The sequence below is a fragment of the Eubalaena glacialis genome, chromosome 7, assembly GCF_028564815.1.
Source record: "Eubalaena glacialis isolate mEubGla1 chromosome 7, mEubGla1.1.hap2.+ XY, whole genome shotgun sequence".
NCBI classification, from domain to species: domain Eukaryota; kingdom Metazoa; phylum Chordata; class Mammalia; order Artiodactyla; family Balaenidae; genus Eubalaena; species Eubalaena glacialis.
The window spans coordinates 110,788,677-110,803,547 of NC_083722.1; the positions used below are offsets into that span (position 1 = coordinate 110,788,677).

The 14,871-nt window shown below is 50.2% G+C and overlaps 1 protein-coding gene across 2 annotated transcripts in view; it reads left to right on the plus strand.

Moving 5' to 3' along the window:
- Positions 1-9,433: 9,433 nt before the first annotated feature.
- ACAD9 (acyl-CoA dehydrogenase family member 9) overlaps positions 9,434-14,871 on the plus strand; it is a 65,515-nt gene continuing 60,077 nt past the window's right edge. For both annotated transcript variants that reach the window (XR_009701641.1, XM_061197349.1), the window contains exons 1-2: positions 9,434-9,650; positions 13,928-14,021. Coding sequence is in view for 1 of the 2 variants with exons in the window: in XM_061197349.1 (XP_061053332.1) it covers positions 9,501-9,650; positions 13,928-14,021 (244 nt within the window). In the remaining variant the exon portion in view is untranslated. The remainder of the gene's footprint in view (positions 9,651-13,927; positions 14,022-14,871) is intronic.

Genomic DNA, 14,871 nt, shown 5'->3' on the forward strand with positions numbered 1-14,871 from the left:
TGTGGCCGCAGCCCACGCTCCCCTTGGTCATTGGGACCCACCCTTCCAGCTAGGAGAGTAAACCCTACTGCTTCCTGGTGGTTCGGGGGCAACAGGGAGCCCAGGGGCCAGGTGGCCGTCCCACCTCCCTCTGAGCAGGACCATCGCTCCATTTCCTCTGGTGGAAGCGTTCCCCGCCCCCCCGCCCCCAGGATCTAAGACCTCCAAACACGCAGAGCTCAGAGTTGCTGGGATGGGATGTAAAAACTCTGTGCGCAGGCCCTTGGGTGTAATGGTGAGAGGAGCCACCCCGCTGTCGTTTCTGCACCTGTGTGTGCTGACCATGGGGGTGACACCACCACACAGTGGACGCTGGCTCAAAGCGTGGCCTGCACCCCGTAACACAGAACCCGTCCTTTCGGGGTGCTGCCCCCCGGGGGTGTGGTAACTGCGTTTTCAGGAAGCCCCTCCACCTCTGAAGTGAACCAGCTTAGTCCTTGGTGATGGTGGATCTATGGTGAGACCGGTTAAGGTTTGCTTTTTGTTTTTTTAATTCTATTTTTTGGACACATGGTTCGAAAGTCAAAACCACATAAGAAACTATTTTCAGGGGAGTTCCCTCGTGTTCTAGTGGTTAGGATTCCACGCTTTCATTGCCGTGGCCCGGGTTCAGTCCTTGGTCAGGGAACTGAGATCCCTCAAGCCACACGGCCAAAAGGAAAAAAAGCAAAGCTATTTTCAGAAATTGTCACTTCACTGCTCTCTCCATCCTTATCTCCGTCCTGGGGGCTCCATGTAACCATTTGTGTTCCTTTCTAGGTTGATCATTCCCATGTGTCCTTTCACAGAGTTAAGCAAAGATACACAGAGAGTTCTTCCCAGCCTTTCCTCCACAAAAGGCAGCACAGGGTGTGCATTTGTGCACTTACAGTCACTCCGATGTTACCAATATATTGGCCCCGCTGCACCCCACTGGCCCGGCTCTGTGATCCGGACTGGACTCTACCTCATCTGCCGCCTGGCATGATGCTTCGCTTTGTCACCTTGTCGATGGAGGGTGCATGGGGGGGCGCCGCCGGAGGGGGATTTTCTTCCAGGTTCGGTAGGCGGCTGTCTTTTTTGCACCGTGTGCATCTGGCCAGGCTTCACCGCTCGCCGACCCAGGAGGCGGTTCCCTGCCACAAACCTCAGCACCCTGGCCCGCCCCAGGTGGGAGGTTTCCTGCTTGCTGCTCCTGCCCGAGGTCCCCGCCTGCCTTTGACTTGGTGACTGTAGGCCCTTTGGAGCCCAGGGCACCCAGCCGGCTGCAAGCAGAGCTCCGATGAGTGTAAAGTGTGGTCTTCGGAAGGGCCCACGCCCCACAGTTTGTCTCTTTCAAGGGTGTTTTTTTTGAGAATCCTTTTTCTATCCCTTCTTAGTATTGAATCCCCTCTAAATAGTTTAAAAGTCTTTGTATTAAACCTTCCCTGATCAAATTACCCTGAGGTTTCTGTCCCCTGGACTCTGACGGATGCAAAACTGGTGCCGTGAGTGGTGCGAGAAGATAGCCCCACAGTGATGATGGGATTTGGGAGCTACTTGTGGGGAGGCCTGGGCTTGAGTGCATCCCATGGGAAACAGGATGCTGGCAGCCCAGGCATGCAGTGGCTGTCATCTGTGATGACTGGATGAAGTGTCATTGAAGTGAACGCCTTTGGAGCCTCAGGAGGGCTGCCCTTGAGGGTGATGACAGTATGACAACGGCTAGGACCTCTGTGTGGGGCAGGATCTGCTGACACCAGGTTGGGGTGAAGGAAAGTGCAGCGTTTATTGCAGTCCCCAAGCAAGGAGTCAGGTAGCTAGTGCTTAAAAGGCCCAAAGTCCCAAAAGGCTTTCAGGGAAAGGTTTATAAAGACAAGGTGAGTGAAGGGGTTTGTGGGGTGTGCGATCAGCTCGTGGACATCCTTCTGATTGGTTGGTGGTGAGGTCATCGGGAGTCTGCATCATCCACCTTCTGGTTCCAACTGGTCTGGGGTCTGTGGGCTTCCGGGCAGCAGACAGTTAACTTCTTCCACCCGATGAGGGTTTCAGTAGCTGCAAAACAGCTCAAAGGCCATGAGTCAGAATATTACCTATAGCCCTTGAGGAGGAACTAAAGGTCCTTGACTTTGGTTAATGGCTAAACTGTTATTATTTTGTCTTGCTTGACTGTTTGCTTTTCTTTCTGCATTGTCTCACTTGTCTGATTAAATTTATTCTTCGACTAAAGTTTTTTTACAGACAAAAAAAAGGCAGGCAGAGGACATGGGGGTTGGTCCTGTTCTAGAAAGACCCCATAGTGTCCTGCTTGGTCACAACAATATTCCGGTAGATCCTGTAGGCTTATCTGGCATCAAAGCCATAACGAGGGAGAGGTTTGAAAGGGGAAGTACGTTTGCATCAACTTCGGGTCTGAAGGCCATCCTTTACCCCACAGTCTTCCTTCTCACTTTGCTGGTTAAAACCCATTTTGCATGTCATGGACTCAAGCTAAACTCATTATCTTTAACACCCATAAGGAGCTAGCGTAATGCAGCTGTAATGTATGTTGAGCGTTTATTCTCTTAAAAAACATCTCTGCTCTCCGCAGAAAAAGTGTTGGTGACAAAAGGCTGCTTTATCTCACAAGCTGGATTCATATGCTTAACCGGACTTTGCATCCAAGTTGGGGAGGTACTTCCTCATCCACATTTGGCGGGACCGGCTTTCAGTCTAGAGAGTATTTCTTAGTAAATGGCACCCCAAATGGCCCTTTCCTTGTGACCTGGAGTCCAAACCGGGATGTCTGACACCTTTGGCTAGACTTCCTGAAAACCCACTGCTGTCGGCCTTTTGTAATCAACAGCCAGGACGGGAGCTGTTTGTAGGGCAGTGCTGGACACATACAGTTTACATACTGCAATCTGGCCAGCGGGAGAATATTGGATCTTCAGGAAAAGAAGAAAAAGGAAAAAAAAAAAAACTATTAATTACAGTGTATTGCAGGGAAAAATACAAAATGAGGTCCTCAGATGAGTTTCACTTGGTTATCTCTCCTACAACTTACAACTGGGAAAAAAATGAATTTGAGTAAATGCCAAGTTCTATTAAGTAATTAAGAGGAGTGGGGCTCCCCTGGTGGCGCAGTGGTTAAGAACCCACCTGCCAATGCAGGGGACACGAGTTCAAGCCCTGGTCCGGGAAGATCCCACATGCCGCGGAGCAACTAAGCCCGTGCCACAACTACTGAGCCTGCGCTCTAGAGCCTGTGAGGTACACCTACTGAGCCCACATGCCACAACTACTGAAGCCCGCACGCCTAGAGCCCGTGCTCCGCAACAAAGACAGGCCACCGCAATGAGAAGCCCGTGCACCGCAATGAAGAGTAGCCCCTGCTCACCACAACTAGAGAAAGCCTACGCACAGCAATGAAGACCCAATGCAGCCAAAAATAAATAAATAAATAAAATTTATTTTAAAAAATCAAGAGGAGTAATTTTCCTTAAAAGAGAAAAGACACAGCAATTATCAATAATTTTTGACTTAATGCCGACTCTCCATGGTCCTGTAATCTGCATTTACAACATCCAGGAACGATGGAAAGAGGATTTTTTCGTGCATTTCATTCTCACCACCATGGTGTGTGAATATACAGGCCAGTCCCGTCTCGGAGGCAGGCAGGGTAGAAATGATAAGTGAACAAATGTGGAGAACAGAGCTGATGATCAGTCTCTGCCTAGGAAATCACAGTGTGGTCCGCTAGATATTTTTATTGAGCTTTAATGGCGAGCAAACTTTATTCTTTATCAGCTCATGCTGAGTGAGCACTGAAAGCTTTTTGAAACGCAGGGACCGACTTGGGGCCTGAGCTGTCTCTACCTCCCGGGATCAGTGGGTGAACCGTTAAGATGAATTCTCCCCCATCACGCTTCATTGTCTGGTTTGCAGCCCCACAGTCACTGGCTTAAAGGATTACAAAAAAATATTGTTGTTGGTTTCAAAGAAATGTTAGTGCTGAGTGCCAAACGCCTTTGCAGGGGCCCCCAGGGTTTTCTGGCAAGAGGCTGACTGCAGGGCTTCCCGACAATGACCCAGCCGGATCTCGCTGTGCGCCAGGATTCCGCTACTGTAGGCATCACGGTGATGGACTCTGCTTCCCCCAGTATGTTTCCTGGGAGTTATTTGTTTGAGTTGAAGAGGAATAGTCCACAGTAAGTCCCTTCAGCAAGGACTGGCATCGCATCTTCTTTTAGGGCAGTTTCCCATGAGTTAAGGATGCTGGCTCTGCCACTTGGGCATCTTGAAATAAGATTTCAGGCTCTACTGGCTTTTGTGCAAACAGATAAGACCCCAGTGAGTTAACGTGCTTGTTTGGCTCTTACATTACAGCAGTTGCTTTGGGAATGCTGGCGGTTTCAACACAGCGTTTGTTGCATGTTATCTTAACATGCTTTTCATGCTGTAATAGTGGGGGGCACACGCTCTAGAACTTGGTTGAATCTTAGGTTCTTTTGGCTTTTGAAGCATAAGGAAAAATCAGAGGTATTTTGTTTTTGTCGTTTTTAATGCTGTTAAAATTTCAGCTCTCCTGAGATTTTCAAAAACTGATATCAGTAGGACCAAGTCTCAACTTAAGAGCCCCTATTTTTAGACTCTTTTTTTTCAGGGTTGCTAGACCCTGAAATCTACAGTGTGTGGAGTGGGAGGAGAACTAAATGTTAGACCACTTAATTTGCATAAAGATCCATGTTTTGTGTTGATTTCCTCATCTGATAGGTGAGGAAACTGGGACTCTGGAATAGGACGTGCCTTGCCCGAGGTCTGGCGGTGGAGGAGGAGGGTGAAGGGGATTGGTGAAAACGCATCACTGAGCCGAAGGCTCTCTTAGACAAGTCAGTCCGAAACATTCAGACCGACAATCCCACAAAAGAAGGAAGAGCCAGAACACATGTCAAATGGGCACCTAAGTACCAAGGGCCGTGCTTGACCCTCCTTGCAACTTGACCTAAGGGTGTGTCACCCCATCGAGCTGGCAGAGGTGGAGAGTGACACCAAGGCCTGATGGGGTTTCTGACCTCCATCAGGGTAATTTCACCTTACTTCAGGTTGGCCAGTAATGGGGGCGAGTGATGACAGAGAAAGAGGTCATTTTTCACCCGCCAAGTCTTGCCTTGCCGCCTTCAGGAAGGCAGTACAGGCGGGGGGGATGAGGACACAGGCCCAGGAGCCAGCCCGCGGGGCCCGGAGCCTGGCTTTGCTGTTTAGGACTGTGTGAGCTTTCAGTGCCTGTGTTTCCCATTTGCAAAATGGGCATAAAGTAACTGAATTCACAGGCTCCTTTAGAGGATTAAATGATACTGATACACATAAGGCACATGAGCCAGTGTCTGGCATAGAAGGGCACTCATCCTGGGTGACCAGGGTGGGGCTCAGCAATGACAACCTGGTTGCTTGGGGCTCAGTTTACCTGCATGACAGGTGTGACTGGCCCCTAAAATGATGACTCTTTATACTGTTCCTTATAGTGTTTTCCTTAACGCTTGGAAGGTATTTTTATTGGTTGGGGGCTGCTGTAACAAACCCCCAAATGTCAGTGGCTTCATACAGTACATATATCTTGCTCCTGTTAATATTCAACATGGGTGTCCCTATTCCGTGGCTGGCTTTCCTCCTTTGGAGGAAAAGATCAATAGTCAAAGACCTAGGCTTTTCCCATCTCGTCCCGCCACCCACTAGGGCCGAGTCCTCTGCTTCCAGCTGGTGGAAGAGGAGGCAGCAGAGAATGACCACTCATTTCTTAAAAGCTGGAAGGAAGCTATTGATTCTAAACCATAGCAGGAGCCCTGGGTGTGTGGGCTGTGAGACACGGCCCCAGCCCCGTGGTCGCTGTTAGGCCCTATTTATAGATGTTGCCGTGTGCCAAGAATCACAGGCCCTCATGTCTTAGTCTGCAAGGGCCGCTCTAACAAAGAACCACAGACTGGGGGCTAAAACAGTCCGCTGTCTCCCACTTCTGGTGGCTAGAAGTCCAAGATCAAGGTGTTGGCAGGGTTGGTTCCTTCCGAGGGCTGAGAATCTGTCCCAGGCCTCTCTCCCAGCTTCTGCAGTTTGCTGGCCATCTTGGCCTTCCTTGGCCTGTAGAAGCGTTATCTTGATCTCTGTCTTCACCCTCACATGGCATCTCCCTGTGTGCACGTCTCTGCCCACATTTCTCCTTCTTATAAGGGCACCGGTTGTACTGGACTAGGCGTCCGCACCGCCCCGCTATGACCTCTTCCTAATTTAGCTCATTGCATCTGCAACACAATGCAATAGGAAACCCTCATTCCAAATAAGGTCACGTTCTCAGGCGCTGGGGGTTAGGATTTCAACAAATGAATTTTGGGGGACACAATTCAACCCATAACACCTCGTTACCTTTGTGGCTTTCAACAAGCCAGGGACTTCCATGTTTCCGTGATAAAGTGGACAAATACACATCAAAAAGGAAGGAAGTAGTAGTGGACAACATAATTGAGTGTATGAGACACCATTATTCTTCGAGGGACACCTCTCTTCTTGCAGGTGTTTGATGTCTGGGCAGTGAGGTGTCAGCCAACTTCTCTCAGCAGGAAATGCACTGGTGATAACTGCATGATTTATCTGTGAGCCTTTAGTTAGGATGCTGATGGCTACGAGGCAGGAACCTTGACTAGACTCTCATTTTTCACATGACTGACTATTGACCTTGTAGCCTTAGGACAGGAGACAACGCCACCCCTTTCTTCTAATTCTGTGTTAGTAAATGTCTCCATGACCCTGCCCACTGTATGGCTTTCACACTGAGGGGTGTAGGAATAGTTTCCTACTCAGAGGATGTGCCAGAGGCCCAGAGCCAAGCATCCTGGTATGCTAACACCAACACGATGGCCACACAAGAGTGCCAGATTATTTGCTGGTAAGTCATGTATGAGAACCAGTTGTACTGACATGATCATACAGAAGGACATTCAGAGGTACTCGGTGAGAGTGTATGAAATGTGGAAATTCTATGTCTAAAGCAAACTTTAAAAATGGCATCCTATTTCTCAGAGGCTAATACTCAAGTATAAGATGGAAATCTCAGTGTGTAACCATTTTTTATTTTTATATTATTACCAGAAAAACATTGATCATTTACTGTGGTAGATGCTTCTGTAAGGATTTAGTTAATTCTCACAAAAGTTCTGTGAGGTAAGTGATATTATACTCATTTTTGCAGATGAGAAAACTGAATTTAGAAACTGGCAAAGTAGTAGAACTCCAAAACTTTTCCCATTGTACATGCTACTAGAGTACGTAGAAATTATGCCTTAATTTTTTTCTAATTTTTGTTTTGGAAACTGTGTGCCACTGAATTTCTCACTTGGTTAATTTAGGGAGGATCCAACCAAATTAGGATCCACTAAAGAGGATCCAACACATTATCGGATGACTTGATTGATCTGACTACATTTGTTTTGGCCAAAATGTACACCAGCTCAAACTTAAAACCCAGCAATGTCACTTTTTCTTTGTTTCACCCGCAGAGTTAATTCACAAAGACACTTGTTACCAAATGCCTTCTTGAGAAGCTGAATGCTGAAACTGGCAAATACTGACCACTGATGAAGAAACCAGGTGACAAGCCTTTAAAAGTTAAAGATAAAATAGAGAACACATTGCAGAAGATGCCTGCAAGTACAGGTATTTTGCAACCAAGGAAGTTTTTGAGCTCTTTTTTCCCTGATGCTGTGTCATTGATCGGGATAGAGTAGGATAATCAAATAGTCAGTTTAGAAATCCCACTAGGGGATTAAAGACAGGGAATTTTAAGGGAGTTTGGGAGACTGTGTAAGCTAATGACCACTCAAGAGAAGAATCCAGTAACCTAGCAACGATCTACACTACCTTGAAGGAAGACAGGTGCCTCCAAGCACTAGGCACACTCAAGCCAGAAACCCTGATAGTTAAAGCACAAGACAAAAGTCATGGGGTCTGAATCTTGTTACATGAAGTCAGGGAGTTAATCATCCTTTAAGAATAGCATTTCTGCGTGTAGCCAAGACAGAAATACAGGTGAAAAGGAAAGAAACTAGGTGAAAGGGGACGTTATACTGAAACCTGAGATTAATTACCATATTTTAGTCTATGTTACTACCCTTTTGCTAATATAAATATGAATTAAATAGCGCCATGACAGCCCCGGTCAGACCATATAGGGTCACAGGAGGAACTAATGATGTAAGCCTTGACGTTTGCCCAAGAATGAGGAAGAAGGTGGTCTTCTCCCCTGCCCACTTTTTCTTGGAGGATAAAGATGTAGCCCTCTTGGTTCTCAGGGCTCCGTTCCCTTGCCAGCTTGCTTGTATCTCTCACAAGCGTCCTATGCTAACAGACTCACTCTTTGCCTATCACTTTGCCTCACACCGACTTCCTTCTGCAACCAGACAAAAGAACCTGAGCTTCAGTTAAGTCCTAACACCAGGTGAGAGGTTTTAATTAAATGACAGTGGGTTCGCGTCCACATCTGAGATGCAGGGGGGGGGGGTTGAGTCCCAATCTGAGTTTTGGCTGGGTTCGAATCCCTCCCGAGAAGGACTGCGTTTTCATCATCAAGTCTTTACCCAAACAAGTGTACTTTTTATTGGGTCTGGCACAGCACGTTGAGCTGAATGCGTTTCCCACCGCTCTCTGAATATTGACGGTGGCAGAGAGCATTTCCAATGAGAATAAGGCGCATTGTTACTGCCCTGTAAATGCGACAGGCAGGGCGCAGGCACAGGCACAGGTGAGGAGGGCCTTCAGGGCATCGCTGGGTGTGGGGAGGGGGGCGCCCTCCCCCCTATCCCGTCCCCGCCACCGGTCCCAGCTCCAGCTTCTCCCCCAGCCCCGCCCACCCTTGCCCTTCAGGTTGGCGTTTCCCAGGGACGTAGTAACTACAGGGTTTTATCCAGACCTCTCTGGTGGAATATCTCTTTCCTTTTCTTCTCCCCTACCCCGCATATATGTGACAAATACGTAAGCTATGAAGCAAAACCAAAGGAATCCTCACGAATCAACCACCCACTTAAAGCAAGGACCGTAACCCGTGTGTGCTCTCCCTCCAGGGATAACCAGTATCGTGAATTTCCCCCACCCCCGCTTTGTAGTTCCACCATGTCCTCGTCGCCCCAGCTGGCGAGAGGGAGGCAAAGTGGAGGCAGCTGGGCCACCGCTTAGGTTCCGGCGCCCAGAGACGCTGCCCCGGCTGGTAATTTACGGCATTTAGGCAACCACTGCAGGTGATTGAAAACAGCATGCCGCCGCCGCCGCCCAATGGCGAAGCCACCCAATCGCAAAACCGCCAAGATTGGCCGCGGCCCCGGCCAGGGCCCGAGGCCGCGCAAGCGCGTTGGCGGCCGGCGGGGCGGCGCAGGTGGGTGGCGTCATCGGGAGGCGCGCTCCCGGGGCGAGTGACTTAAGGCGCTGGGAAAGCGGCGGCGGCGGCGGCGGCGGCGGCGGCGGCGAGAGCGACTCGGGACAGCATGAGCGGCTGCGGGCTCTTCTTGCGCTCGGTGGCGGCGGCGCGCTCGTGCCGTGCCCTGGTGGCCTTCACCGCGAGTCGGCGCCCGCTGCGCACCAGTCCACCGAGCCAAGCTTTCGCCAAGGAGCTCTTCCTGGGCAAAATCGAGAAGGTAAAGCCGAGCCCCGGCCGGCCATTGCCCTTCCTCCTCGCCTTTTGCCCTTTGCGGGAAGGGCCCGGTCGAGCCTGGTTAGCGCCCCCACACCTGCCTTAGAAACGCACCTGCGGGCGGGCGTGCTCATTAACCCTGTGGCTCTGAGCGGCTATGGTTTTGACCTGTGTTCGAGCTAACGCCTGCCGGGACACCCTGGGAAACCCTAGGCGAGGTGGTCGCTAAGTGATCCTCAACTCAGCACTCCGGCCGTGAACTGGGGGGGCGGGAGGGGGTTCCTCTCTGTTTCCTAAGCACAGCCCGGACCATGCCGCTCCTCTCTCTGTTGGCTTCCACGGCCGAGTCTCAACGCCTCACCCCACCTTTCAGGTTCCCCAGAAGCCCGCGGCTCAGAGGTGCCTTCCCGGCCCGTCCCTTCCACGGGTCGCACGACCTAGTGTTACTAAGCACTCACCGGACTCTTATAGTCAGAAGACTTGGATTTGACCTTGACTCTGTGACTTTGAGTCCCAGTTCTTTCAGCCTTAAAACGGAGCTTGCGATGTGTTCTCCGTCTCAGATGTGTTGTAAGAGACGTATATACGTGGAAATGCTTTTTAAACTGTTAAGATGCGGTACAGATTCATGAAGCAGTAGAATGAGTAGTCGGTGCTGGCGTCAACACCTACGAGTCTTGTGACCTTGGGCTCATAACTCCTGTGAAGTGCCTCAGTGCTCTCATACAGAAAACAGGAGTAAAAACAGCCCTCGCCCCCTCCTACAGGTGGCCCGCAAGCCAAAGAAAAATGTGTGTAAAGTGCTTTGCGCTTGGCTGGAATGTTGGCTGATTCTGTATTACTTTGGGAGTTATTCCCTGGTTTTTCCAGGACATTCTCTAAGGTCGTCAGGCATTACAGATGCAGACGCTCTGCCTGGAGTGGTTTGCCCTGCTAGAAGTACGAAGCTAGGTCTTCAAGTTAGAGAAGCCGTTTCCTCCGGAACCTGGGGCTGTGTGGTGCTCTGTCGTGGGACCCCCGTGGCTCCCAGCAGCTTGGGGAAGAAAGAACACACATTTTTCTGTTACCGACCAGGGTTCTATGGCCTTCCCCACGCAATAGAAAATGACTAGAGGCCAGACAAGAAATTCAGGCAAGGCTTTAGCGGGGCCTCTGCTGCAGCCGGGGGGAGCAAGAACAAACAGCACGTTCCCTTGCTCGCTCAATCCCCGAGCGGGGCAAGCTTGTTTCTTATATGGGGTGAGGGTAGGAGTGTGTCCAGGGGTCAGGCCGGAGGGGTGGCTTAGGTGTTTTGTCCACCCCTTAGGTGGTGGTGTGTGCAGGGGGCATGTGGGGTACCCTGTTTTTGCTCCAGGCTCTTCAAAAGTGGCAGTTGGTTTTTTTTTTTTGGTCTTTTTGTATCTGTTGGATCCAGAATTTGCCCCAACTGCACAGGCACGCAGTTATTTTTAGTCCCATACAGTTTCTTTGTGTTTTGTCGCTCAAGGGGAGGTGTGTCCAGGTGCAATGATTGCAGCACTGCAGCAAAGAGTCCCAGGTCCCAGCCTGTCTCGTTTCATGCTCCTCTTTCTCCAAACCTCTGGCGCCACCTCCCCCATCCTCACTCTCACCTGTCGGCTTTGCTGCCTGTTTCACTGAGAAAATACACGCAGTCAGGTAAGAACTTCTACCACCACGCTTACCCCCTCCTCCCCACACGTGTGCCCGTGTGGTCTGCGTTCTCTGCATTGATGTGGGGGAACCGTCCACTCCCAGCAAAGGCCAGCTATACCCCAAACTTTCTCAGCTACTCAAGGACATTGATTCCTTCTTGGCTCCTTGACAAGTCTAAACATTAGACAACATTTCCAACCAGCTCAGTCGGAGTTGAAGTTTTCTAAGGCTCAGTCTGTGGACTTCTCTTTTCATCTACAAGCATTCCTCTGATAATCTAATTCAGTATCATGCTGTCAGTATCCTGAAGATGCACATTTATTTCTCCAGCTGAGATTTCTCCCCTGAACTCCATACTCTTTATATCTACCTTTCTACTCAAAAGCTACACTTGGATGTTACTAGGCATCGCCAGTCTAGCCCACCCAAAACTGAGCTCCTGGTCTCTCCACCCAGTCCTGTCTTTCCTCCCGCTCTTCTTGTCGGAGAGGGTGGTGACTCTGCCGTTGCACGTGTTCAGGTCAAATACCTGGACTCAGCTTTGACACCTCCTGTTCTCATAATCCACGTCTAATCCGACAGCAAATCCCGTTTTCTCTACGTTCAGGTTCTCTTTAGAATCTGACAGCTTTTAAGCACTTCCGCCGGTACCTCCCTGGTTCAGGCAGACATCGTCTCTCTCAGTATTGTTGGGGTTTGAGCAGCAACGTGGTATCCGAGATGCTTAGAATCTCGGAATAGAAGGAGACCTTCATGATCACGCAGGCCGGCAGTTGTCCCCCTGCCCTCAGTTGGACCCAGGCTGTTCCTGAGAGCACCCCCAGGGCTGCTGCAGGGACCAGTGGGGGAGTCAAGTGGGAGGGATCTGGGTGACTTTTCTCCCCGTTCACAGCCTCAGCCAGAGCAGCTTGGCTTGCATCTGTTTTGCATATTTGGTTTCTGCACTGGATTTATTTGGAAAACCGGTTGTACTCTCAAAAATTTGAAAAGTGCTGATGAAATTGAACCCAGCACCCATGAGGCACCCCATTTAGACTCTGAACACTGCCATCAGAGATTTGTTCTCACACGTGCTTGAGATCTCTCTCCTGGGGACAGTTGTCCTTTGGTTGCAGTTGAGGCCACCTGGTTCCCAGGCTGTTCTCTCCTCTCACCTGGCTGCTCGCTGGTACCAGAATCATCTCCCTCTAACACAGCCATTGCACCAGGCCCAGGTGAGCCCGTGCAGGCCGGCGCAGTGGACGTGGCCTCTACATTCGGCTAAAGAGCCGGCTTTGTTCTAAGCGGCTGCGGGGTGGTGACAGCTCAGCGCAATTTCCTTGTAGACCACCTTAGGGGCAGGGTTGAGGGTGGCCTGGAGGCAGGGATTCCTTTAAGTTTGGGCATGGCACCCACCTGTCACCTGTGCAGGTGGCCGGAGAGAAGAAAGTAGATTTGGGAGCCTGTAACTAGAGTGGCTGATTATTTTCAGGGCTGGAGAGGAGCCAGGACTCCTCTGCTTTGAAGACCTTTCTCAAGACGCTTGGTGAGAGGTGCTGTGAGGAGAGGCAGGGCTCCTGGGGGCGGCTTAGGGCCTGGGACATCACTTCTCAGCAGGTGTCGGTCAAATCCAGATACTCGGGTCACGCTGACAGCTAACGGGGGTGGGGGGTGGAGCCCAAAAGCCAGAGGGCACAGCGGGATGATTTTAGGCAGCATATAGCGATGGCCCGGTTGGGAATCCAGGGTCAGTTGGAAGCGTTGTCCACTCCTCTGTCAGTTTGAGGTAGACTTGAAGCGGAGTCGCTTTCCAGGCTGTGGGGACAGGAGCAGAGCCAGTACCCAATACAGATAATTGCAGCTATTTCGTGTTCAGGACGCCTCATCTCCTTTGAGCCTCACAGCTGCCTTCTGAGGCATCACCTGTAGCGGGAGAGAGACTGACACTGAGAAGGGGTGTGACTTGCCCATCACACATCTAAGAATCGGCAGAGCCAGGGCTGCATTCCGGTTGATCTGGCCCCTCGGCTGGGCCTCCTCTGGTGGCCCTGGTCAGCACACGGAGCAGGGATCGTGAGGCCGGACGGGCGGGTGCTGGAGCGAGCAGCCAGGTGGGAACCCGGCAAGATGTCAGACCCGTGACCACAGTACGTTCTTGTCAGTGGCAGCATTTTTGAGCTCACAGGATAACTGAGGTGGATTTCTGTGTCTTGGTAAAGAGCTTGCCCATCCATTATCTTCCATGGGCCTCACAACGACCTTGAGTACATATTCCCTGCTCATTATAGGTGAGGAAACGGCAGTGTGGACCGGCGAGGGGATGTGACGAAGGCTGCCCAGTTAGTCAGCTGCAAATCAGGGCCCAGACTGGGGTGTGAAATGTTAGTCCAGGGCCTCCGCTCCGTGGGGCAAGCTGACCAAGATTAGGAACAGCTTTGGGTCAGGGAGGGGGATGAACCACGGTGCTGGAGTCTAACGCCATTTCTGTCTTAAGCTCCTTCTGAAGTTTGCTTTCCGGCTCCTTCAGCGAGCAAGGCCCTGCCAGCCAGGGTGGAAGCTAGCAAGTCTTTTTCCTTCCCTTTCGGTTGATATTGCCACTATGGGAGGTTGCCAGAAATTAAATTTTTACTACATGTTTATCATTTTTAGAAAGAAGTTTTCCCATTTCCCGAAGTTAGCCAAGATGAACTTAATGAAATTAATCAGTTTGTGGGACCTGTAGAAAAATTCTTCACTGAAGAGGGTATGTATGATTTTCTTTATCATTACCGATTTCCATTTTAATGGCAATGCTTTGATATTTATATTAGAAGCAGTGTACATTAATCATGGAGAAATAGTACTATCGACATATTTTGCTTAAAAGATCATTCCAGGGCTTCCCTGGCAGCGCAGTGGTTAAGAATCCGCCTGCTAATGCAGGGGACACGGGTTCGAGCCCTGGTCCGGGAAGATCCCACATGCCGCGGAGCAACTAAGCCCGTGCGCCACAACTGCTGAGCCTGCGCTCTGGAGCCCATGCTCCACAGTAAGAGAAACCACCGCAGTGAGAAGCCGGCGCACCGCGATGAAGACCCAGCACAGCCATAAATAAATAAATCAATAAATCCAACTGTGCTTTAATTATATGATATCTAGTTCAGTGCCTTTTTTTTTTTTTTTTTTTTTTTCTTTTGGCTGCATGTGGGATCCAGTTCCCTGACCAGGGATTGAACCCGGGCCCCCTGCATTGGGAGCATGGAGTTTAAGCCACTGGACCACCAGGGAAGTCCTTACTTTAGTGCTTCTTAATGTATCTGTGGTGAAGGACCACTTGAAACATTTCAAACTGTTGCAGACTAACAGTTTTGTAAAATACAATAAAAATGAACAATTAGAAAAATGGAATTAAAAAAACATACAAAATACATCGATCATGTGCTGGGTTGTGCGGCAATGTAAAATTGCTGTAAATGTTTCTGAAGGTTTGATCTCGATTTCTGTACTTAGCTTGTTAGGAACCGGGGATGATCTAGGTACCAGACCATAGGTTGAGGGCACCAGTGTGGAGTGCAGGGTCCCTCACTCAGGGGTCACTGCCCTTAGCAAGGGCA